The following is a 26,392-nucleotide window of genomic DNA, read 5'->3' on the forward strand; positions in this document are numbered from 1 at the left end:
GGTGCGCCTGGTACTTCGCCTTCTCAGGATATAAATGACAGTGCTAAATACCTCCTATTCCTACTCCTTGTGTTATTTATTGCTTTAATCTGGTAAATTGTAAACTAATTTATTGTATTCTACTCTGTAAACTTAATTCTATCAACTTCTGTCCGACAACCACCGCTGTATGCTGTATTGTTGTGCATTGATAAATAAACCTTGATTGATTGATTGCTTGATTGATTTCAGAAAATGATGTAAATGGAGTGGGGTGGTGCATGCGTAGCCATAGCCTAATTGGCTATTGTTGTCATCAGACACTCCTAGAGATATCTAGCGCTAGGTTTTTGGTTTGTTAGCCAACTTGGCAAAACAAATGCATATATCTATGTTTTTCAAAAAGCAAATAAGACACATGAGATGCTACAGGCACCTTGGGTTTTGAGGAGTACAGCCTGGCTTCCCGAGCACAAGCAGCAGTGCTCGCGTTTGCTTGTAGCAGCTCGATACTGCTCCACCTGCAGGAGCTGAGCACGAAGAGGATCTAAAACTTCTCCTGTAAACAAATGACAAGTGTTGGAATGCATGAATAACATTAAGATAATATTGACGGATAGATGCGAGTGTGCATTTTACAGATAACTATTCAGATCGCCTCTAAATGCCCTGCAGTATTTTTAAGTGAACAACGTTTACAGTGCTAAAATACATCCAAAGTATGTATTTGACGCTTTTATTAGCAGACCATTCTTGCAATTAAAGCCTGCATATCGTGATATGAAATACCCCGGCAAAAACGCCAACCCCCATGTCGCGACATGAAAGGCCCTATATCGCGATAGGACATACCCTGACAGGATATGTTGAACCTGTGTAATGACACAAAGTCCATATATCATGACCCGTCCTGTCTGGGTATCATGTCCTGAAATTAGACCTTTGTTGAGACAGCGGTGCCAGGGTGGCATGGAAGCAAGGCGCCAGTCGTGATATTCATGTGATATACATGGGGTCCCTATCATGACATGCTGCAGTGGTCTTGTCACGATGGTATAATAATAATAATTGCTTACACTTATATAGCGCTTTTCTGGACACTCCACTCAAAGCGCTTGGTATCCCACAGTTACGTGTTTGGCAACAACTTGTCACTAAAGGGAAAGAAAAGGAAAAAGTGCCTTAGAAAATAAAAACCATAGATCTAAATCACGGTGATTTTACATGCATTACAGCCACAGGTTTGTGTCATAGATGGTTAACTTGTTGGCATGCGTCATGTCTTAGTATTATTCACATCTAAGGAGGCTCATATGTTTATGGATATTGATTGTCTTTAAAATCTTAAGGGTACGAGCTAAACTGTAACAGAGCGGCTGAACTCGGTTGACGGGGTCACTGGAGGTCAAAGTCTCCGTGCATGGTCACGTGATCACCGGGAAAACTAGGCGCTATATCTCGGGAACAAAAGCAGCACAAACGCTACTTTCAATGGCACAAACGAATGAGGTGGGTTTCATCGTTTGTGCTGTCTGTAGGGGGGCGAACTTCACGGAAAACCCTGCATGATATTTTAAATACAATATTTAGGACGGATTTTGTATCTTACGTTTTGCGTTGTGTTCATTATGTTTTGCAATAAAATATTAACTTCAGAGTAACTCGTAAAACTACTGAACAATCTAAAAGCAGGCATACAAATACGTAGAACTGTTACAAGCAACAAGTGAAAATGAGCTCTTGCTTGTTCTTCAGCTAAAGACAAAGTCCTCATATGAGAGGCCTTTGCAAACTAGCTGTCATTTGAACGGGAATGTGCCGACTCTCTAGACAGTAATGAGATTATCGCCATATTCAATTCCAAGCCCGACGCCTGCGTCTGGTCCAGAAGGCCAAAACCTCACCACAGAGGTAGGCACTGATTGTTTTTGTGTGTGTGTGTCCGCCGTGGCACAGTAGCGTTCGGCAGCCTAGGTAATTGTTGCTTAACCTGTGTGTGTGTGAGAGAGAGACAGTATATATATATAATGTTCCCATAATTCTGCTGTTCGATTATACCGCTCGAGAATTGCATTGTAAATTGGAGGGCTGCCCCTATGCTGGCAGGACGGTCAGTTAGAGCCCAGTCCACCCACTTTTGCACAGGCCCACCCAAAAATCAATTCCTGGCTACGCCCCTACTCCCTACTGAGAGCTGGTGTGTGGGGAGTGGACTGGCGCATCATCCATATGTGGCGATAGCCCGCATTTGAAAACTCTGCTGCTGTAAACAGGAAATAAAGCACTTCCTTTTTTTTCTGACGTCATCTGTAAGTGCCCTATCCTTTCTAAGCTACTTCCTGTGCAGAGCGGAACAGGCTGGCGGAACGTCTTCTCGGTGACACCGTGCACAACAGATGCAGCTGGCGGAGTGTCGCCGACAGCAGGACTGTAAGTCGTAAGTAAACAGACATGCCGGGTTTTTAAATTTCTTCGGTTGTTCTGCGATAAAGACTTGTTATGCAGAGACTGCAATACGCCGCACATCTAATATAAGCTGCCTCGAGTAAGGTACTCTCGTTCATCCTGTTTGTTTTAGTCTGAAGAAACGATAGCCTCACGCACCTCTGCAGATTGCGACAGTGGCATTAAGGTCAAAAACGATTTTAACGCGCCTGCATGGACGCTCGCTGGGCGGAGTCGAACCCGATATTTCTCCAAAGAAGGAATTTTGTTTGTTTTCTGTAACAGAAACAGCTGCGTGTATCTGAAAACCGCTGAACCCGTGACGTCCTGGTGTGCACCCGGACCTTGCTGTATGTACACGAAGTGTTTCTGCTGTTTAGGGTTTTATTGTTAAAGGTGCCGGATGTAGATTTGTCTGCATGTTGTGTCCTCTCTCTCCAGTGTGCGTGTGCGTGTCCTCGCTCTCTCTCTATCTCTCTCCAGGCTGCGTGAGTGTGTTAAGTGCTGTGTATTTATGTGTTAAGTGCTGTGTCCCCTCTCTCCAGGCTGCGTGAGTGTGTTAAGTACTGTGTATTTGTGTGTTAAGTGCTGTGTCCCATCTCTCCAGGCTGCGTGAGTGTGTTAAGTGCTGTGTATTTGTATGTTAAGTGCTGTGTCCCCTCTCTCCAGGCTGCCAGGATGACCATGGAGCTGGATGTCTTTGTGGGGAACACCACCATCATGGATGAGGAGGTCTACCAGCTGTGGCTGGATGGGTACACTGGTGAGTCTCTTACTAGGGGACACTCTGTTAGCATGAGTCCAGTGGGTTGCCCTGTCTTTCACACAGCCCCTCTCCCCTCTGCTCCAGTGAGCGATGCTGTAGCCATCAGGATGAAGAGTGGGATTCTGGAGCAGTGTGGAACCACGCAGGACGTCCTGGAGAGCGACACCATGGATCACTACCGTACCTTCCAGATGGCCGAGCGCCTTCTACACAACCCGGCCAAGCTGAGCAACCAGCTGCTGTTCCAGATCCCCCCCCAGAGACAGGCCATGCTGATTGAGAGGTACAGACCCCTCCCACCCCAGAGTCAGACCCCTCCCACCCCAGAGACACAGACCCCTCCCCCCAGAGTCAGGCCATGCTGATTGAGAGGTACAGACCCCCCCCCCCAGAGCCAGGCCATGCTGATTGAGAGGTACAGACCCCTCCCACCCCAGAGACACAGACCCGTTCTCCCAGAGTCAGGCCATGCTGATTGAGAGGTACAGACCCCTCCCCCCAGAGTCAGACCCCTCCTCCCAGAGCCAGGCCATGCTGATTGAGAGGTACAAACTCCTCCCCCCAGAGACACAAACCCCTCCCCCCAGTGTCAGGCTATGCTGATTGAGGTACAGACCCCTCCCTTCAGAGTCAGGCCATGCTGATTGACAGATTAAGAGCTACACCCCCCCCCGCCAGACACACACACAGACGCACTGTGCGATCCACAGATACACACACGCAGACAGACACACTGTGTTGATCCGGAGGTAAGCGCACACTGTGACGCAGGTACTACGCGTTTGACGAGGCGTTTGTGCGCGAGGTTCTGGGCAAGAAACTGTCCAAGGGCACCAAGAAGGACCTGGACGACGTCAGCGCCAAGACTGGCATCACGCTGAAGAGCTGCCGGCGCCAGGTGTGTGTGTCTGTGGAGAGTGGGGAGGGTGTGTGGGGGGCGTGTCTGTGGAGAGTGGGGAGGGTGTGTGGGGGGTGTGTCTGTGGAGAGTGGGGAGGGTGTGTGGGGGGTGTGTCTGTGGAGAGTGGGGTGCATGTGTGCCTTTGGAGAGTGGGTGTGGAGTGGGTGGGTGAGTGAGTGTGGGTGTGGGTGTGGGTGTGGCTGTGGAGTGGTCACGCTGCTGCTGCAGTGACACGCCCCTTCCCTCTCCGCCCCTGACAGTTTGACAACTTCAAGCGGGTGTTCAAGGTGGTGGAGGAGATGAAGGGCCCCCTGGTGGAGAACATCCAGCAGCACTTCCTGCTGTCCGACCGGCTGGCCCGGTGAGTCCCGTGTTCCGTTCTAGTTCTAGAGTTCTGGTCCGGTCCGGGCCGCCTTGGCAGCCTCTCCCTGTCCGTCTGCCTCTCCGCAGGGACTACGCTGCCATCGTCTTCTTCGCCAACAGCCGCTTCGAGACGGGCAAGAAGAAGCTGCAGTATCTCACCTTCGAAGACTTTGCCTTCTGCGCCAGTCAGCTTATCCAGTACTGGACCGTGGGAGCAGTGGGTGAGCAGAGAGTGGTCCCCCAGCCCCCCAGTTCCCCCGGTCAACCTGGTCCCCAGTCCTCCAGTCTCCCCATTACTCCTGTACTCCAGCCTCTCAGTCCTCCCAGTACTCCAGCCTCTCAGTCCCCCCAGTACTCCAGCCCCCCAGTCCCCACAGTACTCCAGTCCCCCAGCCTCGGTTGCAGTGCTCTCCAGCTGAGCTGCTTCAGTGCTGCGATTTGCAGGAGCTCAGAGGCTGGGAGGCGTGGAGAGAGTTGTAGAGTTGGGGATGAATGTTGGAGGCAGGGAGGCGCGGAGGCTGACCAGTGCTGGCTCTTTCTCTCTCAGACTCCATGGTGGAGGACATGGATGTTGATCTGGACAAGGAATTCCTGCAGGATCTGAAGGACCTCAAGATCCTCATCACAGATAAAGACATGCTGGACCAGCACAAGAGGTATTGCCCGTGTGCCAAAAATGACCCCCCGATTATCCCTGGGGACCCTCGGCTCTCTGTGTCCTGCGTCTGGGACACTGCGGTTAGGCCCGGTGTAACACAGCGTCACTGTGACTGTTCAGAGGGCAGCTGGGTCCCTGCGGGTCCAGTCCGGGAGAGAGGAGGGGTGGTCTGTGTCTCGGAAGGGGGTCCTGGGTGAAGGAGGGGGAGGGTCTATGTTTAATCCTGTGTGCTTGTCCGCCCCAGTCTGGTCTGCACGGCGCTGCGGGGGAAGATTCAGGTGTTTGCGGAGATGGAGGCGAACTTCAAGGTGAGCGCGGGAGGCCACTGTGGGCGTCTCTCCGGCAGGCACGGGTGATGGTCCTGACTTTCCGAACTCTCTCCCTCCCTCAGAACCTGTCGAGAAGCCTGGTGAACATCGCAGCCAAGCTGATGCACACGAAGGACGCGCGGGATTTGTTCATCGACCTGGTGGAGAAGGTGAAGCTGACCGGCCTGGAGAGGGGCTGGCTGGGCCGTATTGCTGTCTGGTACAGGGGCTGGCTGGGCCGTATTGCTGTCTGGTACAGGGGCTGGCTGGGCCGTATTGCTGTCTGGTACAGGGGCTGGCGGGCCGTATTGCTGTCTGGTACAGGGGCTGGCTGGGCCGTATTGCTGTCTGGTACAGGGGCTGGCGGGCCGTATTGCTGTCTGGTACAGGGGCTGGCTGGGCCGTATTGCTGTCTGGTACAGGGGCTGGCGGGCCGTATTGCTGTCTGGTACAGGGGCTGGCTGGGCCGTATTGCTGTCTGATACAGGGGCTGGCTGGGCCGTATTGCTGTCTGGTACAGGGGCTGGCGGGCCGTATTGCTGTCTGGTACAGGGGCTGGCTGGGCCGTATTGCTGTCTGGTACAGGGGCTGGCTGGGCCGTATTGCTGTCTGGTACAGGGGCTGGCTGGGCCGTATTGCTGTCTGGTACAGGGGCTGGCGGGCCGTATTGCTGTCTGGTACAGGGGCTGGCTGGGCCGTATTGCTGTCTGGTACAGGGGCTGGCGGGCCGTATTGCTGTCTGGTACAGGGGCTGGCTGGGCCGTATTGCTGTCTGGTACAGGGGCTGGCTGGGCCGTATTGCTGTCTGGTACAGGGGCTGGCTGGGCCGTATTGCTGTCTGATACAGGGGCTGGCTGGGCCGTATTGCTGTCTGGTACAGGGGCTGGCTGGGCCGTATTGCTGTCTGGTACAGGGGCTGGCGGGCCGTATTGCTGTCTGGTACAGGGGCTGGCTGGGCCGTATTGCTGTCTGGTACAGGGGCTGGCTGGGCCGTATTGCTGTCTGATACAGGGGCTGGCTGGGCCGTATTGCTGTCTGGTACAGGGGCTGGCTGGGCCGTATTGCTGTCTGATACAGGGGCTGGCTGGGCCGTATTGCTGTCTGATACAGGGGCTGGCTGGGCCGTATTGCTGTCTGGTACAGGGGCTTGCCGGACCATACAGAGGTGTGAGGTGCTGTGCCATGCTATATATAGGACCTGGGTTATATATGGGCTGGGCTGTGTAGGGGTTGTACACTGACTCTTGCTCTTTGTCTTAGTTCATTGAGCCGTGCCGCTCGGACAGGTGGATTTTGAACGATGTCCGAGTCTTCCTGACTCAGTACACCAACTCTGCACGCGCCCTTGATGCCTTCAGGTGAGGTTCTATAGAACAGGGTGAGCTCTCCTCTCTCCCCCCTCTTCCTGTCCTAAGGTTTGAATCGTATGAAAAGTCTTTTTTAATTGTAGTTGTAGCTGCTTGCCTGTTGTTTTGTTCTGTTGGATCTTAATGAAACCTGTATCGGACTGAGATGTGGTGTGCTGCTGGGTTTGGCCACCAGATGGCGCCGTTGGCCTGCTTGGCTTCTTTCATGCACAAGGAATCTGACTGGTGTCCCTGGTGTCCTGACTCCTCTGCAGGCACCAGGCCATCTGGGAGCGGTACATGGGCGTCATCAAGAGCTGCATCCTGAAGATGTACCATGAGTAGCGCCCGTCTTGCGCCCCTGCCCTGTCCCTCCTGCCCCCTCTCTGCAGAGCCCAGGCCTGGGACAGGAGCGTGCTGTGTCTGCTGGACACCAGCGGAGTGGGGTGTGTCCGCTGGAGACGTGAGACAGGAGGACAAGGGAGACTCTCGCCTGGCTTTCCCTGGGACTCTTCGGGAGACGGGGGCTGGGATTCTGGAACTGAGGAGCCACTGAGGTCCTGCCGTTAGCTCCTCTTCCTCTCTCCCGGGACCCCAGGGGGCGGTTTTCCCAGAGGTGTTAGTGTTCATACAGCTGTTCTCGGAGGGACCGCCCTCAGTGCCTGCTGGGACGTCGGAAGCCGTCTACATGTAGATGTGCAGCTGGAGAAGCAGGCTCTCCCCTTGGATCTGAAACAAGCTCATTGACTAATCGAGGGCCACTAGGGGGCGATATGGACCTGTGTGCTGAGTAGCCAGTGAGAGGGAATACCTGCACACAAGACCTGCTATTTTATCTGTTTTTATTCTTAATTTAAATAAAACTCTTTAAGCACATGAAAGGTGTGTAGTTTTTGGAAGGGTGAAATTATGTCAAGGCTCTGGTCAGGTGGGACAGTTTACGGCTCCTTATTGTTTTGTCTTCGTCTGCTCTTTGTGTTGTTTACCTGGGGGTCAGTCTCTCTCTTTCTGTCCTCCTCGTCAGTGGGTGTGTAGTGTCCAGTTCCTCTCTCTCTCTCTCTCCCTTGTCAGTGGGTGTGTAGTGTCCTGTCCCTCTCTCTCTCTGCAGTGAGTTTGTAGTGTCCTGTCCCTCTCTCTCTCTGCAGTGAGTTTGTAGTGTCCTGTCCCTCTCTCTCTCTGCAGTGAGTGTGTAGTGTCCTGTCCCTCTCTCTCTCTCTCTCTGCAGTGAGTGTGTAGTGTCCTGTCCCTCTCTCTCTCTGCAGTGAGTGTGTAGTGTCCTGTCCCTCTCTCTCTCTCTCTGCAGTGAGTGTGTAGTGTCCTGTCCCTCTCTCTCTCTCTCTGCAGTGAGTGTGTAGTGTCCTGTCCCTCTCTCTCTCTCTCTGCAGTGAGTGTGTAGTGTCCTGTCCCTCTTTCTCTCTTTCTGCAGTGAGTGTGTAGTGTCCTGTCCCTCTCTCTCTCTCTCTCTGCAGTGAGTGTGTAGTGTCCTGTCCCTCTCTCTCTCTCTCTCTGCAGTGAGTGTGTAGTGTCCTGTCCCTCTCTCTCTCTCTCTCTGCAGTGAGTGTGTAGTGTCCTGTCCCTCTCTCTCTCTCTCTCTCTGCAGTGAGTGTGTAGTGTCCTGTCCCTCTCTCTCTCTCTCTCTGCAGTGAGTGTGTAGTGTCCTGTCCCTCTCTCTCTGCAGTGAGTGTGTAGTGTCCAGTCCCTCTCTCTCTCTCTGCAGTGAGTGTGTAGTGTCCTGTCCCTCTCTCTCTCTCTGCAGTGAGTGTGTAGTGCCCTGTCCCTCTCTCTCTCTCTGCAGTGAGTGTGTAGTGTCCTGTCCCTCTCTCTCTCTCTGCAGTGAGTGTGTAGTGTCCTGTCCCTCTCTCTCTCTCTGCAGTGAGTGTGTAGTGTCCTGTCCCTCTCTCTCTCTCTCTGCAGTGAGTGTGTAGTGTCCTGTCCCTCTCTCTCTCTCTCTGCAGTGAGTGTGTAGTGTCCTGTCCCTCTCTCTCTCTCTGCAGTGAGTGTGTAGTGTCCTGTCCCTCTCTCTCTCTCTGCAGTGAGTGTGTAGTGTCCTGTCCCTCTCTCTCTCTCTGCAGTGAGTGTGTAGTGTCCTGTCCCTCTCTCTCTCTCTCTGCAGTGAGTGTGTAGTGTCCTGTCCCTCTCTCTCTGCAGTGAGTGTGTAGTGTCCTGTCCCTCTCTCTCTCTCTCTCTCTCTCTGCAGTGAGTGTGTAGTGTCCTGTCCCTCTCTCTCTCTCTGCAGTGAGTGTGTAGTGTCCTGTCCCTCTCTCTCTCTCTCTGCAGTGAGTGTGTAGTGTCCTGTCCCTCTCTCTCTCTCTGCAGTGAGTGTGTAGTGTCCAGTCCCTCTCTCTCTCTGCAGTGAGTGTGTAGTGTCCAGTCCCTCTCTCTCTCTGCAGTGAGTGTGTAGTGTCAAGTCCCTCTCTCTCTCTGCAGTGAGTGTGTAGTGTCCTGTCTCTCTCTCTCTCTCTCTCTCTCTCTCTCTCTCTCTCTCTCTCTCTCTCTCTCTCTGCAGTGAGTGTGTAGTGTCCAGTCCCTCTCTCTCTGCAGTGAGTGTGTAGTGTCTAATCTCTCTCTCTTTGCAGTGGGTGTGTAGTGTTCAGTCCCTCTCCTCTATGACGGCTCCCAGAAGGGTTGGGCTTGCATGCATGTTGCAAAGCAGTCTGATCCACTCCGGGTTTTACCAGCTGCAGGTGGTGCCGGGGGTCTTGTTCCTGTTACTGAGTTTCGGTGAGCCTGGTGCAGACGCGTGTGTTTTCCTTCCTGTGCGGGGAGAGTCCCTCCCCCACAGCAGCTGTCCCGGGACAGCGTGAGAGTGGATGCCTGGGGCTGGGGGGCCGACAGCAGTGCTTGTCTTACAGCCTTGTCACAATGCCTTTTGGTTGTTCTTTTGTAGTGAAAACAGATCAGGTACATGTCTCCACCGGGGCTCTGAAACAACCTGTTTATAGACACACACACACACCAATTACCTACAGCTGAGCTCCAGTCTCTCACGCTGGGAGGGGAAACTTGTACACATCTCAAGGAAACGAAGCCCGTCTCAGTTTCACGCACAGCAAGCAGTACACACTGAAAGCACAACAGTGATGCTAAACATCCGCTGTCGGTGAACATCTGGAGAGATCTTATTCCAGAGCTACACGATCAGACAGACACCGCACGCTGCCGAGAGGCTCGGCTGCTGCTGTTCCCCGACACGAGAGACAGGATGTAAGGTTGGCATCATGACAGCTCTAACCTCAAGTCCGACTCCACGTCGCGTCTTTCCTCTCTGCTGGCCGCAGGTTGGGCAGTGCTGAGCTGCTGCAGGAATCAAGTTGCACTGTTGGTCACTGTGGGACAAACGGATGTTGAAGCTCGGAGTCAGTGTAGGGATAATGACCAGAGACTCTCCTGGGCACATGGGAGGGGCCCACTGAACCTCTGGCGTCGGGAACGGAGGGTACAAGGGACCTGATACCAGTATTCAGAATCCTCCAGTGTCAGACTTGGGAATCCCTGGTGGAACACAAGCCAGATAACCAGAGGACACCGGTGGAGGGAAATAGGTGTAGCACTGGTTACAAGGGGTGTGTCTTTACACAAAGGGTTGTGGGAGTCTGGAACTGGGGCTGTACAGAGGAGGGAGAGATTTTGCAGCCACAATGTGTCCACATCCAGGCCCAGTCCCCCAGACTAGGAGAGGAGCACAGGACTGGTCTGGGGCTGGTCAGAGACTGGTCTGGGGCTGGTCAGAGACTGGTCTGGGACTGGTAGGGGGCAGGAAAGAGGGAGGTGGGGTACAAGCTGGGCCTGGCATGCCAGGCGGCCTGGTGGGGCAGTGGTCAGTATTGCTGCCTTACAGTGCTGGGGCCCTGCGTTTGACTCCTGGGGTGCTGTGTGAGTGGAGTTTGCATGTTCTCCCTGTACTCTGGTTTCCTGTGTGCGTGTGTCTGCCTGGTGCTGGCCTTGATGTACCCCACCTTGAGCCCCCTGCGTACAGGACAGACAAACGTGACCCCCTCTCTGCGCTGAGACCCTTCTCCCAGCTGCAGACTGCGACCAGTCCCAGCGTCTGTGTCAGGTGTGCTTAGTGTTGTTGCTGAATAGATTCTCTCCTGCACTGACAGCAGGCGCCTGGGGCAGAGGATGCCAGGGTCACGGGTCCGAATCCTGGGAGGCGGGCACTGCTGAGTGGGGTGTTTTTCTCTGCTTGCCCCAGTGGACGCCCAGCTGTATAATTGGGTCTCCTGATCACTGGCGTCAATAAGAATTCGATCTCTGTGGAGAATGAAGAGAGGAAGATGGGGTGTCCTGGCCCCCTGTCCTGTGCACGAACTGAGCCAACGCGAACAGTGGTGTGTGTGTGTGTGTGTGCGTGCGTGCGTGCGCCGGTGCTGTGGCGTGGCCGGTCTCTGTGCGGTCGTGTCACATTCCTGTGGCGCTCTCTGGGTCTATAAATAGTGCAGCCTCAGGCTCCGGGGGGGTGGGAGGGGCGGCGATTCCACCCCCAGCAGCTGCAGGGGGGGAGGGGGTTAAGTGAGACCAGGTGTGGGGTTCTGGGAGCGGGCCGGCGCTCGCTGGCTCCCCACCAGGAATCCGCAGCCTCGGGGCTCTGCGGGGGCGGGGCTCTCCGCTCTTACGGAGCCGCCTCCCGGCCATGCGCTCAGAGCTCAGCGTGGGGCTGGACATGAGCACACTGCTGCTGTGCGACAGAGAGGCCCGTCACGTCCGCGCAGCCTGCCTGTGAGTACCTCGCGCCGGCCCGGTTCCCTGCTTACGGTTACGCCGCCGGCTCTGCGTTTTGGGAAAGGGGGTCTCTGTAGGGTGTGGGGAGGCGCCCAGGGGGGCGGGATTGCTGCGGTTTGTGAGGTTGGCGTTCCGCTGGAGCCAGATGGGCAGGCTCTGGGCTGGGCTGAGTCAGAACCAGGAAGTTCTGCTGGATGGATGGCAGATTTGTTTTATTGCTGCTACTGGTCTGTGAAGCAGTAGAAACCTTCTGCTCAGTGTGTGAAAAGTGGAAAGAAAGTAGTAAAGAGGATCTTGGCTGATAGCTCTAACCTCTAAACTTTAACTGCTAGTTCTAACCAGTCCTCAGATGTTAGCTCTTCTGTCCACACAAGAACTAGTAATCACAAGATTAACCTTATACTGTATATGGACTCCACAGGGACTAGAGGAGTCTAGAGCCTGTGACTGGGCTGTGTCAGTGTGCTGGACTCCACAGGGACTAGAAGCGTCTGGAGTCTGTGACTGGGCTGTGTCAGTGTGCTGGACTCCACAGGGACTAGAAGAGTCTAGAGCCTGTGACTGGGCTGTGTCAGTGTGCTGGACTCCACAGGCACTAGAGGAGTCTAGAGCCCTGTGACTGGGCTGTGTCAGTGTGCTGGACTCCACAGGCACTAGAGGAGTCTAGAGCCCTGTGACTGGGCTGTGTCAGTGTGCTGGACTCCACAGGGACTAGAAGCGTCTGGAGTCTAAGACTGGGCTGTGTCAGTGTACTGGACTCCACAGGCACTAGAGGAGTCTAGAGCCTGTGACTGGGCTGTGTCAGTGTGCTGGACTCCACAGGGACTAGAAGAGTCTAGAGCCTGTGACTGGGCTGTGTCAGTGTGCTGGACTCCACAGGGACTAGAAGAGTCTAGAGCCTGTGACTGGGCTGTGTCAGTGTCCTGGACTCCACAGGGACTAGAAGAGTCTAGAGCCTGTGACTGGGTTGTGTCAGTGTGCTGGACTCCACAGGCACTAGAGGAGTCTAGAGCCCTGTGACTGGGCTGTGTCAGTGTGCTGGACTCCACAGGGACTAGAGGAGTCTAGAACCTGTGACTGGGCTGTGTCAGTGTGCTGGACTCCACAGGGACTAGAAGCGTCTGGAGCCTGTGACTGGGCTGTGTCAGTGTGCTGGACTCCACAGGGACTAGAAGAGTCTAGAGCCTGTGACTGGGCTGTGTCAGTGTGCTGGACTCCACAGGGACTAGAGGAGTCTAGAGCCTGTGACTGGGCTGTGTCAGTGTGCTGGACTCCACAGGGACTAGAAGCGTCTGGAGCCCTGTGACTGGGCTGTGTCAGTGTGCTGGACTCCACAGGCACTAGAAGCGTCTAGAGCCCTGTGACTGGGCTGTGTCAGTGTGCTGGACTCCACAGGCACTAGAAGCATCTAGAGCCCATGACTGGACTGTGTCAGTGTACTGGACTCCACAGGCACTAGAGGAGTCTAGAGCCTGTGACTGGGCTGTGTCAGTGTGCTGGACTCCACAGGGACTAGAAGAGTCTGGAGCCTGTGACTGGGCTGTGTCAGTGTGTCCACAGGGACTAGAAGAGTCTAGAGCCTGTGACTGGGCTGTGTCAGTGTGCTGGACTCCACAAGGACTAGAAGAGTCTAGAGCCTGTGACTGGGCTGTGTCAGTGTGCTGGACTCCACAGGCACTAGAAGCGTCTGGAGCATGTGACTGGGCTGTGTCAGTGTACTGGACTCCACAGGCACTAGAAGCGTCTGGAGCCTGTGACTGGGCTGTGTCAGTGTACTGGACTCCACAGGGACTAGAAGAGTCTAGAGCCTGTGACTGGGCTGTGTCAGTGTGCTGGACTCCACAGGGACTAGAGGAGTCTGGAGCCCTGTGACTGGGCTGTGTCAGTGTGCTGGACTCCACAGGGACTAGAAGCGTCTGGAGCCTGTGACTGGGCTCTGTCAGTGTGCTGGACTCCACAGGGACTAGAGGAGTCTGGAGCCCTGTGACTGGGCTGTGTCAGTGTGCTGGACTCCACAGGGACTAGAAGCGTCTGGAGCCCTGTGACTGGGCTGTGTCAGTGTGCTGGACTCCACAGGCACTAGAAGCGTCTGGAGCCTGTGACTGGGCTGTGTCAGTGTACTGGACTCCACAGGCACTAGAAGCGTCTGGAGCCTGTGACTGGGCTGTGTCAGTGTGCTGGACTCCACAGGGACTAGAAGAGTCTAGAGCCTGTGACTGGGCTGTGTCAGTGTGCTGGACTCCACAGGGACTAGAGGAGTCTGGAGCCCTGTGACTGGGCTGTGTCAGTGTGCTGGACTCCACAGGGACTAGAAGCGTCTGGAGCCCTGTGACTGGGCTGTGTCAGTGTCCTGGACTCCACAGGGACTAGAAGAGTCTAGAGCCTGTGACTGGGCTGTGTCAGTGTGCTGGACTCCACAGGGATTAGAGGAGTCTAGAGCCTGTGACTGGGCTGTGTCAGTGTACTGGACTCCACAGGCACTAGAAGCATCTGGAGCCTGTGACTAGACTGTGTCAGTGTGCTGGACTCCACAGGCACTAGAGGAGTCTAGAGCCTGTGACTGGGCTGTGTCAGTGTGCTGGACTCCACAGGCACTAGAGGAGTCTAGAGCCTGTGACTGGGCTGTGTATGTGTGCTGGACTCCACAGGCACTAGAAGCGTCTGGAGCCTGTGACTGGGCTGTGTCAGTGTACTGGACTCCACAGGCACTAGAGGAGTCTAGAGCCCTGTGACTGGGCTGTGTCAGTGTGCTGGACTCCACAGGCACTAGAAGCGTCTGGAGCCTGTGACTGGGCTGTGTCAGTGTACTGGACTCCACAGGCACTAGAGGAGTCTAGAGCCTGTGACTGGGCTGTGTCAGTGTGCTGGACTCCACAGGGACTAGAGGAGTCTAGAGCCTGTGACTGGGCTGTGTCAGTGTATTGAAGGAGATGAACTGCTAGAATACTGTGAACCTTGTTGAAGCGGGTGAAGACAGAGGAAAGTGTTGAAGCAGGGTGGAGCTGCCTTCTCGTGATGTGATAGATGTCACGCGTGCCTGCTCTGATGCAGACGCCCCCTCTCTGTCTGCAGACGGCGCTCACTGCTCTCTGGCCCTGTATTTTTAGCAGAGGTTGTGGGGAAGCAGAGAGCAGGCAGCAGACAGGACAGTTCCCCAGTCTACTGCACTGGTCCTCCAGATGAATTACTGTGACACAACCAGATGCCCCAGCAGGTAATCTTTTTGTAGGGCATCCCAAGAAATGGACACAAACACATCCCTCAACTACAAAGTAACAGGCAGGGGTCGTCGTAATTAAACTTCCTCTCGTATCCCTCACAATCAGGAACTAACCAGGCAAGTAAGTTGCATACCAGCTTCAAACCACAAAGGCTCTCACAGGTCCACACAGACCCAATTGGTCATGTGACTGAGGGTGGCAGGTCAGACCCCACAGCTTTCTGGGGAATGAAGTTCAGGTCAGAGCTGCTGTTCCCTCACATCCAATATCTGCTAAAGAGCTGAATTTCTAAGCAGGGTTGCGTGGGCCAGTCCGGTGGTCTTCATGATGACAACAGAACAGGAGACACTTCTTTGCACAAAGGGTGGTGTGAGTCTGTAACAGGCTGTCCACACTGTTAACGCTGATATCCCTGTGAGTAACGGCCGGACGAGATCCTCAGATCAGTCAGCCAGGGAGCAGCCAAGCGAGCTCAGCAAGAGGCCAGATGGCTCCTGTGTCTCTGCTCTCACTGTGTGGCCTCCAGCGAGGAGGGGGGCTTGTTCCCAGGCTGAGCACTGTTTGATCACAGGGTACTGGGGGTGGTCAGCCTGGGGGGCACTTGAACAGCAGGGAGGAGCCCCGGGGGGGGGTTGGGAACTGGGCCATGTGGAGCACCAGTTTCCCACCCCCACAGCCTCTGGAACAATCAGGGTTGATGTTCTGCGTTGGCCTGCCTGTGCAGACGCTGCTCTGAATAAGGAGCCCAGTTTGCAGTGTGAGGCACCTGGTTCTGAATAGACATTCAAGAGAGTTCTGCAGCTGGCAAAACCTGAAGTGGATCAGACTGCTGCTCACCGGGAGTCTGATTGTCAGTCCTGAGACACAGAGAGATTGGAAGTGCAACTGAGCTTCAGACAGCCTGCACGCTGAGCCCGAGCAGACAGGGGCAATCTGGGCCTGCGCGCTGAGCCCGAGCAGACAGGGGCGGTCTGGGCCTGTGCGCTGAGCCCCTTTCAGACAGGGCGGTCTGGGCCTGCGCGCTGAGCCCGAGCAGACGGGGCGGTCTGGCCCTGTGTGCTGAGTCCGAGCAGACAGGGGCGATCTGGGCCTGCGCGCTGAGCCCGAGCAGACAGGGGCGATCTGGGCCTGCGCGCTGAGCCCGAGCAGACAGGGGCGGTCTGGGCCTGCGCGCTGAGCCCAAGCAGACAGCACAGGCAGGGGAGCTCATTCCAGCTCCCCAGATGAAAGGGCTGAAGCAGCAGGCAGGCAGGGCTGCAATTTGGTGTAATAAGGTGCTTGGGAAACAGCCTGTTTCTCCTCAGGGGAAATTACAGGGTCTGGGCTCTACAGTGGGACTAGCCCAGGACCAACAGCTGGGTGTTGCTGTCAGTTCCACAGACTGTCCTGTCCCTCCCTTTCCTCCAGTCTCCCTCTATTATCTTCTTGTCTCCCTCTCTGTTTTTCTGCGTCCTGATCTCTGCATCTCTCTTTTCGTCTGCACATCTCTCTCCCCTCTGGCCTCTCAGTCCCCCTGTCCCTCAGGAAGGGAGCTGCTCACACAGATGGACCTGTGCTGTTCTGAGGGCAGAGGGAGAGGACTAAGTACTGGGTGACAGAAAGCCACTGCTCCGGGTTCCATCCTGCCTGCTCTGTGAATGAGCACAAGTTGTTTTTGCAGTAGCTTGGACTCACGTATTTATATTTCCATGCACATTTTTGACATTGTTTTGTGTTTTCATCCTGCGGTTCTCAGCCCAGCTGTGTAAATGGTGGCACAGGGAGGGATCAAGTCTGAGGTCAGGAGTGAAAAATTTGGCAAAACAAGCCTGGCTGTTTTAATATTTGAAATGTAAATGCAGTGGGTGTGTGTCAGTGTTGAATTACAGTGTGTGAAAGTGTTGATGTAAGTGTGCGTGTGTATCAGTGTTGGTGTGTGTGTGAGAGAGTGTGTATTTACTGGAACACCAGAGTTTCAGTGAGGCTGCCAGACAGATTGGAGAAAAGTTACAAGCTGTTTTTTAAAAAACATAGTGAGACATTGAAACTTTAACAACCAGGAAATTGTTTAGGAAAACATCAGAGAGAGATAGAGGAGAGAAGGAGTTCTTACAGTTCTTGAAGGAGGGAGATTGCATAGACTGGCCTGCTGGTGGATCAGACAGAATGTCTCAGTGTGTCTTAGTCTCTGTCCATTTGGCTCAGTCTGGCACAGTGTCTTTCAGTGTCTGTCCATCTTAATGTCTCAGTGTCTCAGAGTTTTTCAGAGTGTCTCAGAATGTTTCAAAGTGCCTCAGCGTGTCTGAGAATGCCTGAGAGTGTCTCAGTCTGTCTCAGTCTGTCTCAGTCTGTCTCGGAGTGTCTCGGAGTGTCTCAGTCTCTCTTAGAGTGTCTCAGTGATTCTCAGTGTCTCAGGGTTTCTCAGAGTGTCTGTCTGTCTCAGTCTGTCTCAGTCTGTCTCAGTGATTTTCAGTCTGTCTCAGTCTGTCTCAGTCTGTCTCAGAGTGTCTCAGAGTGTCTCAGTGATTCTCAGTGTCTCAGTCTGTCTCAGAGTGTCTCAGTGATTGATTCTCAGTCTCAGTGATTCTCAGTCTGTGTCAGTCTCTCTCAGTGTCTCAGTGATTCCAAGTGTCTCCGAGTGTCTCAGTCTGTCTCAGTCTGTCTCAGTCTGTCTCAGTGATTCTCAGTGATTCTCAGTGATTCTCAGTCTGTCTCAGTGATTCTTAGTGATTGATTCTCAGTCTGTCTCAGTGATTCTCAGTCTGTGTCAGTCTCTCTCAGAGTGTCTCAGTGATTCTCAGTGATTCTCAGTGTCTCCGAGTGTCTCCGAGTGTCTCCGTCTGTCTCCGTCTGTCTCAGTCTGTCTCAGTCTGTCTCAGAGTGTCTCAGAGTGTCTCAGAGTGTCTCAGAGTGTCTCAGTGATTCTCAGTGATTCTCAGTGATTCTCAGTCTGTCTCAGAGTGTCTCAGTGATTGATTCTCAGTCTCAGTGATTCTCAGTCTGTGTCAGTCTCTCTCAGAGTGTCTCAGTGATTCCGAGTGTCTCCGAGTGTCTCCGAGTGTCTCAGTCTGTCTCAGTCTGTCTCAGTCTGTCTCAGTGATTCTCAGTGATTCTCAGTCTGTCTCAGTGATTCTCAGTGATTGATTCTCAGTCTGTCTCAGTGATTCTCAGTCTGTGTCAGTCTCTCTCAGAGTGTCTCAGTGATTCTCAGTGTCTCCGTCTGTCTCCGTCTGTCTCCGTCTGTCTCCGTCTGTCTCCGTCTGTCTCAGAGTGTCTCAGTGTCTCAGTCTCTCCATCTTTCTTCCAGGACTCCAGAAGTTGCTCCGTGGTGCTGACCTCTCCCAGTCCTGGCCTGTTTGCAGACCATGAGACCTCTGTGGGTGGTGCTGCTGACTTGTGCTCTGCACACAGCTATTTCACAGGAGCCCTCTGAATCTGACGCCTTCACGGTGAGGAGAAAGCTGCTCCCCAGCCTGTTTGTGAAGTACATTTGCCTCTGTTGGTCATTTGTGATTGAAGTGTGAAACTGTTCATTCTTAAACTTGAACACTATTGTTTTCTAAATTCTTTCTCTCCCTCTCTCCTCTCTCTGTCCCCCTTCTCTCTCTCCCCTCTCTCCTCTCTCTCCCTCTCTCTCCCCTCTCGCTCCTCTCCCTCTGTCTGAGCAGGAATGCACTGATGGGTACCAGTGGGATGCCCAGACTCTGCACTGTAAAGGTAAGTGGAAGCCCCAGTCTGAGCCTCACAGTCTCAGCAGGCTTGTAAAGACCCTGCTACCTGGTCCTCCGGGTCACCGCTCTCCTCTTCCTCAGATATAAACGAGTGCGAGACGATCCCGGACGCCTGCAAGGGGGAGATGAAGTGTTTTAATCACTATGGAGGCTATCTGTGCCTCCCTCGCTCAGCCTCAGTCATCGCCAACAACGAGGTCAACGCGGGGGCGGGCGATCCCAGCCAATCACCAGCCAGCCTGCCGGCCGCTGGCCACACCCCCTTCAACCCCTGTTCCCTCGGTTACGAGCCCCAGGGAGACACCTGTGCTGGTGAGCTTTGCTCTCTATGTGTGTTTCTGTCTGTGTGTCTGTATTGTCTGTACTGTCTGTGTGTGTGACTATGTGTCTGTGTGTGTGACTGTGTGCCTGTACCATCTGTGTGTCTGTCTGTACTGTCTGTGTGTCTGTATGTGTCTGTGTGTCTCTCTGCACAGTCGGTGTGTTAGAGCATCTTTCTGTGGGTCTGTATTCCTTCAAGTCTGTTACTATTCCATTCTTTGAGTCTGTCCCACAGTCTGTTTCTCCAGTGTGATATGGGAAACTGAGCTCTGGAGCAAGGATCTCTAGTGTACCAGCTGATTGGCCACGCTATTAGGACCCTATAAATGCAGAGTGGACATGTGTGAGCAGCAGGCCAGCCCGCGCAGGACCTGGGCTGTGCTGAGGGGTCGGGGGAAGAGAGGGGGCGTCACAGGCCGCTAACTGCACTGTCTTTGTGTGGCCAGATGTGGACGAGTGTGAGCAGGACCTGCACGACTGCCAGCCCAGCCAGCTGTGCATCAACACCGCCGGCTCCTTCACCTGCCAGTGTCCGGATGGGTACCGCAAGATCGGCACCGAGTGCGTGGGTATGTCTCCGGGCGCAACGTGGGTGCCGGGCTGAGATCATCAAATGTGTTAAATTACCTCCTCTATGTCCTGAGCGAGAAACCAGCACGCAGAAGCTCAAGCGTGTTCCGGGTCTTGTGGAGTTCAGAAGTGTCCGACTGCGACAGGACTGACCTGTGCTGCTCTCTCTCGCAGACATTGACGAGTGTCGGTACCGGTACTGCCAGCACCGCTGCGTGAACTCGCCGGGCTCCTTCTCCTGCCAGTGTGAGCCCGGCTTCCAGCTGGCGGGGAACAACCGCTCCTGCGTGGGTGAGCGAGGCGCACTGTACTCTACACCATGTACACCATATAGACCATATAGACCATATAGACCATATATTATACACACTGCACTGTACTCAAAACCATATAGACCATATACACCATATACTATACACACTGCCCGTTATTCTACACCATATACTATACACACTGCACTGTACTCTACACCATATACACCATATATACCATATATTATACACACTGCCCGTTATTCTACACCATATAGACCATATAGACCATATACACCGTATACACCATATATTATACACACTGCCCGCTATTCTACACCATATAGCCCATATACTATACACACTGCACTGTACTCTACACCATATAGACCATATATACCATTTAAACGATATACTGTACACACTGCACTGTACTCTATACTCTCTACTATGTACTCTGTGCAGATGTGGACGAGTGTGACATGGGTGCCCCCTGTCAGCAGCGCTGTTATAACACCTATGGGACCTTCGCCTGCCGCTGTGAGCAGGGCTACGAGCTGGGAGAGGATGGCTTCGCCTGCAATGGTACGAGACACCTATATGCTGTGACCTATAACCTTAGTCACCTATACGCTGTGACCTATAACCTGAGTCACTTATATAGTCAACCTGAGAGACCTGTACACTGAGACAATGTACACTGAAACAGCTTCAGTATATTGAGAGAACTATACGGCGTCACTTATAACCTGAGAAAGTACCTGTGCACTAAGACACATATATACTGAGGTATATATACACTCACGTATCTATACTGAGACACCTATACACCGCGAGTCCTGTGCACTGAGACATCTATACACACGAGACATACAGTATGTATATATATTCACTGAGTCACCTATACGCCGAGAGACCTAAGGTACTACTTATACACTAACACACCTGTACAGCAAGCACTCTCACCTGGCAGCACACATGCACAGGAGTGACACAGCCAGCCGCCTCCATGACCTCACAATGACCTCTGACCTCTCCTCTCGCCCGCTGCAGACATCGACGAGTGCAGCTACTCCAGCTACCTGTGCCAGTACCGCTGTGTGAATGAGCCCGGCCGCTTCTCCTGCGTCTGCCCAGAGGGGTACCAGCTGCTGGGCACCCGGCTGTGCCAGGGTGAGGCCCGGCCCGCGGTGCGGAGTGGTCCCGCTGGTGACCCGGGGGCCTGTCTGCTGCAGCGCTAACGCCTGCCTCCCTCCTCCCCTGACCCTGCAGATATCAACGAGTGCGAGACGGGGGCTCACCAGTGCAGCGAATCCCAGACCTGCATCAACATCCACGGGGGCTACCAGTGTGTGGAGACCAACCGCTGCCAGGAGCCTTACGTCCAGGTGTCGGACAAGTACGTGCCGGACAGGCCCACGGGCTCGTGTGGGGCGGGAGAGTGCCCTCTGCTGGCTGGTGATCGCCCTGTCTGTCGCTCTCCGCAGCCGCTGCGTGTGCCCGGTGACGAAGCCGGCGTGCCGGGAGCTGCCCTTCTCCATCGTCCACCGGTACATGAGCATCACGTCTGACCGCTCCGTCCCCTCCGACATCTTCCAGATCCAGGCCACCAGCGTCTACCCCGGCGCCTACAACACGTTCCGCATTCGCTCCGGAGACGAGCAGGGGGACTTCTACATCCGGGTGAGCAACTACAGTGATCACAGTGACCGCAGTGACCATGGAGATCGTGGTGACCCAACACTATGCACACACAGCGCACCTTGACGCATGGACACGAGATGCATACACACGCAGGCACAATATACACACATCATACAGACACACACAAACACGTTTGTTTTCCTATTTCTTGTACTCTGCAGGAATGAACTCTGAGCACTTTCAGAAACTTGGACGGCTTCACGTTGTCTGTCGGGAGTTTTTCTGAAATTCTGTCCCCGCATTTCTACTCCTCCGCGCTGCCAGACACAACCCCTCTAATCTCATCGGAATGCTGGGAATGTCCAACTACACATTTGGGATAGCATTCCAGAGTAATCCTGACAGGGATTGAGTATCGGGATTTAAAGGAGCAGGGCACTCCAGCGCTGCTCAGGCTCATTTCTGCTCTTCCCCTCCCTCCAGCAAATCAACAACATTAGCGCCATGCTGGTGCTGGCCCGCGCTGTGACCGGGCCCCGCGAATTCGTCCTGGACCTGGAGATGATCTCCGTCAACCCCCTGATGAGCTACCAGACCAGCTCCGCGCTGCGGCTGGCCATCTACGTGGGGCCCTACGCCTTCTAGAGAGAGCCCCCCTCCTCAGCCCAGACACCACTACAGCTGCTGTCCACTCTGGGTTCGCCGGACACTGACCCCTCCCGGCCCGCCTCCGAGCCGCTGCCTCTGACCTCGACCCTGTCCTGCCGGCCCAGGAGAGCAGTGGGTTTCTCCTGGTCCTGCAGAGCCACATTGGGTCACTGAGCTCGTGACAACCTCATTCAGTCAGTTAGCGACTTAATTGGCCTTAAACCGCTTCGAAGTCCTTAATCATTGACGAGCGTGCACTCGCTATAAAATCCCACAGGGTTGGACTCCTTGTTGACGAATAGATTCGAACCCTTTTCCAAATCCGAGCCAGACAGATGTGGGGTTGCATTAGTTTCTCTTTTTTTGTATTTACTGCCTTTTTGTGTTTTTTTTATTAAAGAAGAAGGACATATATAAATGTACGTATTTGATTATTATTTTTTAAAATGTTCATTATCAGATCAAGTTTATGGGGCCTCAAGATATGAAGGATTTGTGTAGGAAAAAAAAGGCAAAAAAATAATAAAATTGGAAAACCTGGAGTGTGAGTGTATCTGTGTCTGTAGGGGGCGCTGTCTCTCAGCCTGTCGGGTTTCTGTGTGTCTGTAGGGGGCGCTATCTCTCCCTGACTGTCTATGCTGTTCATCTTGAATAAGGGCCATAACGATAATTACTGCTACAGTATGTGCTGGATTAGGGTCAGAACCCCAGCCCCTCTGGAGAGGGGAGATTCTGAATCCTTTCTGAATCCCCCAGCCTCTCTCGGCCGTCTATAGATAGAACAGAGAACATCTCACTTCACACGCTGTTCTGAAGACACTGTTCTGTGCGGGGGAGGAGGGGGCAGCAGCTCAAGACTGCCATTCAGAACGAGAGGGAGAGAGTCGCGTGTTTGGCTTCATATCAGCAGAAATAGTACCGCCACACAAAATGAGATTTTCCTAAATGCAGTCTACATTCCCCCTTACACAATCTTCTTATTACAGCAAAAACATTCTCCACACGCGGTCGGCCAGGGAAAGCACAAACAGGCGCACAACGGTCAGCTCACACAGGTGTGGCCGCGACGCCGAGGTCAACAGCACTGGGTGGGAGCTGCTACAGCTCTGTCAGCAGCAGGAAGATCACTAACAGACCCTCTCCGGGAAGAACGGTGGTAGACCTGGACACTCCTCTGTGACGCACTAACTCCTCTCTCTGGCCACAGTCAGATCAAACTGGACCTCAAGAAGCTCTCCCTGACACTGCCCAGCCAGCTGTACTGACAGGCGACAGCCAGCCAGAGGAATACCAGCTTTGACCACAGGAGGGCAGTATTTGACACCAAAAACCCAGCTGGAGAGAGCAGAGGGATCTACAGCTCCTGCCCACTGAAACTGTAACCTAGTAAACCACTGATCTGATTCCTTTCACCACGCATGCTGCCAGCCCCCTGCCCCTCCAGTCCTAGGATGTCCCAGCTGCTCTGCTCGGACTGCCTGCTCCCTCTCACACGTTCCTGCCAGCGGCCACATGCAGCACATTCACGCTCTTGCAGAGCAGGTTGTAAATGCTTTTAAAGTAACTGCAACAAACTCCAGTTGAATATCACAGGAACAGCAGCTCCTGCTCTCTTACCTCATCGCCACGTGTGAAACCTTCATACTGACCTGTGTGCAATCTCCTGCAACTTCTTCCTCACAACTAGGCTGCACAACCAGAATCGTGTGGGAGTGCATCACCAGTGCATCACACAAGTTCCCAGCCCTGCTGCTGGGACTGACAGTCCGGTTTCCTTCGCGAGATGGCAGGATGGGATCCTGGGAACACGAGGCTGCACACGTGTTTCGTAGCTCTTCCCGTTTGTGCTCATGTGTCGTTGCGTAAACGAACGAGCCCTTGCCCGGCTCTCGTCCTCCTGGTCACACTAAGCTCCGGGCAGGACCGATGGCGATGACACAGACTCACACACGGATGACAGGACCAGCCCACACAGCCGCTGTTCCTCTGCGAGAGAGGCTCACACTCACACGCTGTCCCTCTCGCACATGCAGAGTGTACACATGCCCACGCACTCACACGCGCGGGGACGCTGTGTCCTGGCCTGGCGCCCCAGTCTGTGGCGCTCCCTGGCACTAGGACCTGGCAACAGGCCGGCACAGGATGGGGCAGCGTGGGCAGATCATTGTGCAAATTCCTGACAGCAGCTACAGGGAGAAGCCTGGAATTCTGGGATTGGGACAGCTCCGCTGTGGGACTTGGCTGAACCTGGAGCCGAAACAGTGTGGAGGTTTTCCTCAGGAGACCCCCTGTCCAGACCTGGGGACAGGTGTCCAGCGCGGCCGGGGAGGGGCTGTGAGAGACAGCTTCGCTTGCCCAGGTGGAATCAGTGAGAAGACAAGACCTCCCTCTTGACCGCACTCCGGGCTGCACGTTCCTCCATTCTGCTCTGCGCCGGGACGCAGTGGGTAGTAGCGGCTGGAGAGCAAGGTCTGTAAGCTGTGGCTCTATACACCCCTTCAAGGCGAATTCGTTCCTTATTGCTGGGCTGCACCATTTTCTCTCAAATGACCAGAACACCTGCGCGTGTGTGTGTATATCCAGACTCAGACCCCATTCCCATGTAAGCAGCCAATCCGAACACTGATCTGCTCCAGTGGGATGCCTGGAATGAGGAACTGTGCTTCCGAGGGCCGGGAGCTGGAGGCCCAGGACAGGACTGGAGCAACTCGTGAGCCTGCTCCTGCCCTGTCTCCGTCCGTCCCTGTGCGGGGTCTGTGCCTGTGTGTGGGGGGCCGGGACACTGCCAGGTTTTAATCGGGACTTTTCCATCGATTGCTGTGCAACACTGTTTTTAAAATTCAGTCTGACTGCTGTGGGATGCCGCAGGTCCAGGAGCAGTGCTCTTTCTCCGAGAAGCATCGCGGCTGTCTCTCTCACCATCCTGTCCTCCCGCCCGCAGAGCCAGTGCGTAGATGCGGTTACTAGGCTACGGCGATCCTGTTGCTAGGGACGCGTGGGCGGCTGAGAGGATGGGAGAGCATGCTGGAAAAGGATGGAGAGAGTGAGGGAGAAGGAGGCAAGGAGCTTGGCTTCATGTGCTCTGTTCCCCTGGACACAGACCCCACGGCAGGCGGGGGCAGTCCGGGGGTCTGTGTGTTTGTGCCAAACCTCAGCCGCAGCACGACTGTTTGATAATTAAACCTGTGTTGCCAAAATTATTATTCTGGGGGATGGGGGGGATCAGCACAGCAACAAGGCCTTGGGTTAGATTCTGGCTCAGAGCACCTTCCGTGTGGAGTTAGCATGGTCTCCACGTGGCTATGTGGAAGCTATTCTTTACACGCTGTCCTTACCACCCCCCATCCCTGTTAACAGCGAGCTAATTATGTGTCTCCTTGTGTGCGTGTCTGTCTTTGTGTGTATTTGTGTGTTTATCTGTCTGCCTGCCTGTGTGCATTCTGCATGAGTGTGCATCTGTGTGAGTGTGCGCAACGGGCCAGTGGTTCTCTCTGTAGGGAGTTTCTGCTCTGTGCTCTTTGTCAATCAGATTGAGTCCATGTTGGAAAAGCAACTGAGTCTCTTTAGTCTTCCTCTAATGTCATCAAAAGGACTTAGGACTCAAGTTTTAGAAATCCCTGAAAGACACTGACAAAGCCAGTCCAGTTGTTTCATTTCAGTCTGTGACAGGATGGCTTTCTTTAAACATTAAATGCCACTGAGCCGCCAATGGAGAAGCTCAGCAGGTGTGAGCCTGGTCAGTACCTGGATGGGAGACCTGGGAAAGCTAAGGATGCAGCTGGAAGAGGTGTTAGTGGGACCAGTAGGGGGCGCTCACCCCGTGGTCTGTGTGAGTTCTAGTGCTCCAGTAGAGTGACAGGGACACTCTACTCTAAAACATGCACGGTCCTTCAGATGAGATGTAAACCTGAATTCCTAACTCACTGTGGTCCCAGGGCGTTTCTTGAAAAGAGTAGGGCTGTTACCCTGGCGTCCTGGCCAAATTCCCCCCTGGCCTTTACCCCTCATGGCCTCCTAATAACCCCTTCTCTGAACTGGCTCCATCACTCTGCTCTCCTCCCCACTGAGAGCTGAACAGTGCCAAGCAGTGCTCAGTGCTCCCCCTGGTGGCCAGTTATATATTCACCTCGTTCTTTACCGCTACTGCACAAATATAGATAGTATAAAATAAGTCATTTAAACAAAAATCAATATCTCAATCTTGTTTACTCTCTATCCTCCTCCTCTCTTTCAGCCTCTTTCCCTCACTCATCCTTCCACTGAGATCAGGGTAAAGCACAGTACAGCGCAGTAAAGCCCAGTGAGATCAGGGTAAAGCACAGTACAGTGCAGTAAAGCCCAGTGAGATCAGGGTAAAGCATAGCCAACCACTGTAAAGCAAACCATGATGAGAAGACTGTGCGGTAAGATCAGGGCAAGAGTGAAGAGTCACTGCCGTGATTTACTGTGACAAACTAATAAACAGGAGAGTCTCTTGGCCCGGCAGCCAAAGGGTTAAACCTGCCTGCTTTTGCCTGAAGCTGACTCTGCCTCCTGATTGG

General features: G+C 53.9%; 2 protein-coding genes across 3 annotated transcripts; both read left to right on the top strand.

The window, feature by feature from the left end:
* The first annotated feature begins 2,328 nt into the window (after positions 1-2,328).
* Positions 2,329-7,645, top strand: fibpa (fibroblast growth factor (acidic) intracellular binding protein a). 2 transcript variants are annotated; one of them, XM_088909039.1, is made up of 12 exons: positions 2,329-2,409; positions 2,710-2,774; positions 3,094-3,187; positions 3,275-3,473; positions 3,962-4,088; positions 4,350-4,450; positions 4,540-4,673; positions 5,000-5,108; positions 5,355-5,418; positions 5,502-5,588; positions 6,679-6,776; positions 7,040-7,645. In XM_088909039.1, the coding sequence occupies exons 3-12, from the start codon at positions 3,103-3,105 to the stop codon at positions 7,107-7,109; spliced, it is 1,074 nt and encodes a 357-aa protein (XP_088765165.1). In that variant the 5' UTR covers positions 2,329-2,409; positions 2,710-2,774; positions 3,094-3,102; the 3' UTR covers positions 7,110-7,645. The 2 variants fall into 2 exon arrangements, with proteins under 2 accessions (XP_088765165.1, XP_088765164.1); XM_088909038.1 differs by having other exon boundaries at positions 2,338-2,416.
* A 3,631-nt stretch (positions 7,646-11,276) lies between these two features.
* On the top strand, positions 11,277-22,391 carry efemp2a (EGF-like fibulin extracellular matrix protein 2a). The gene is made up of 11 exons (XM_088909016.1): positions 11,277-11,483; positions 17,994-18,135; positions 18,355-18,403; positions 18,499-18,729; positions 19,185-19,307; positions 19,483-19,599; positions 20,025-20,144; positions 20,613-20,732; positions 20,832-20,958; positions 21,047-21,242; positions 21,687-22,391. Exons 2-11 carry the CDS (start codon positions 18,052-18,054, stop codon positions 21,846-21,848), a joined length of 1,329 nt encoding a protein of 442 aa, XP_088765142.1. The 5' UTR covers positions 11,277-11,483; positions 17,994-18,051; the 3' UTR covers positions 21,849-22,391.
* Positions 22,392-26,392: the final 4,001 nt, after the last annotated feature.

Source organism: Atractosteus spatula (genome assembly GCF_055471065.1).
Source record: "Atractosteus spatula isolate fAtrSpa1 chromosome 24 unlocalized genomic scaffold, fAtrSpa1.hap1 SUPER_24_unloc_1, whole genome shotgun sequence".
NCBI classification, from domain to species: Eukaryota; Metazoa; Chordata; class Actinopteri; order Semionotiformes; family Lepisosteidae; genus Atractosteus; species Atractosteus spatula.

Bases quoted from the DNA above. Each gene is read 5' to 3' on its own strand.
- efemp2a (XM_088909016.1), top strand. From the start codon at position 18,052: ATGAGACCTCTGTGGGTGGTGCTGCTGACTTGTGCTCTGCACACAGCT. The intron at 18,730-19,184 runs GTGAGCTTTGCT...TTGTGTGGCCAG, and splicing joins CCAGGGAGACACCTGTGCTG to ATGTGGACGAGTGTGAGCAG. The intron at 20,145-20,612 runs GTACGAGACACC...CGCCCGCTGCAG, and splicing joins GGATGGCTTCGCCTGCAATG to ACATCGACGAGTGCAGCTAC.
- fibpa (XM_088909039.1), top strand. From the start codon at position 3,103: ATGACCATGGAGCTGGATGTCTTTGTGGGGAACACCACCATCATGGAT. The intron at 3,188-3,274 runs GTGAGTCTCTTA...CCTCTGCTCCAG, and splicing joins GTGGCTGGATGGGTACACTG to TGAGCGATGCTGTAGCCATC. The intron at 4,451-4,539 runs GTGAGTCCCGTG...GCCTCTCCGCAG, and splicing joins CTGTCCGACCGGCTGGCCCG to GGACTACGCTGCCATCGTCT.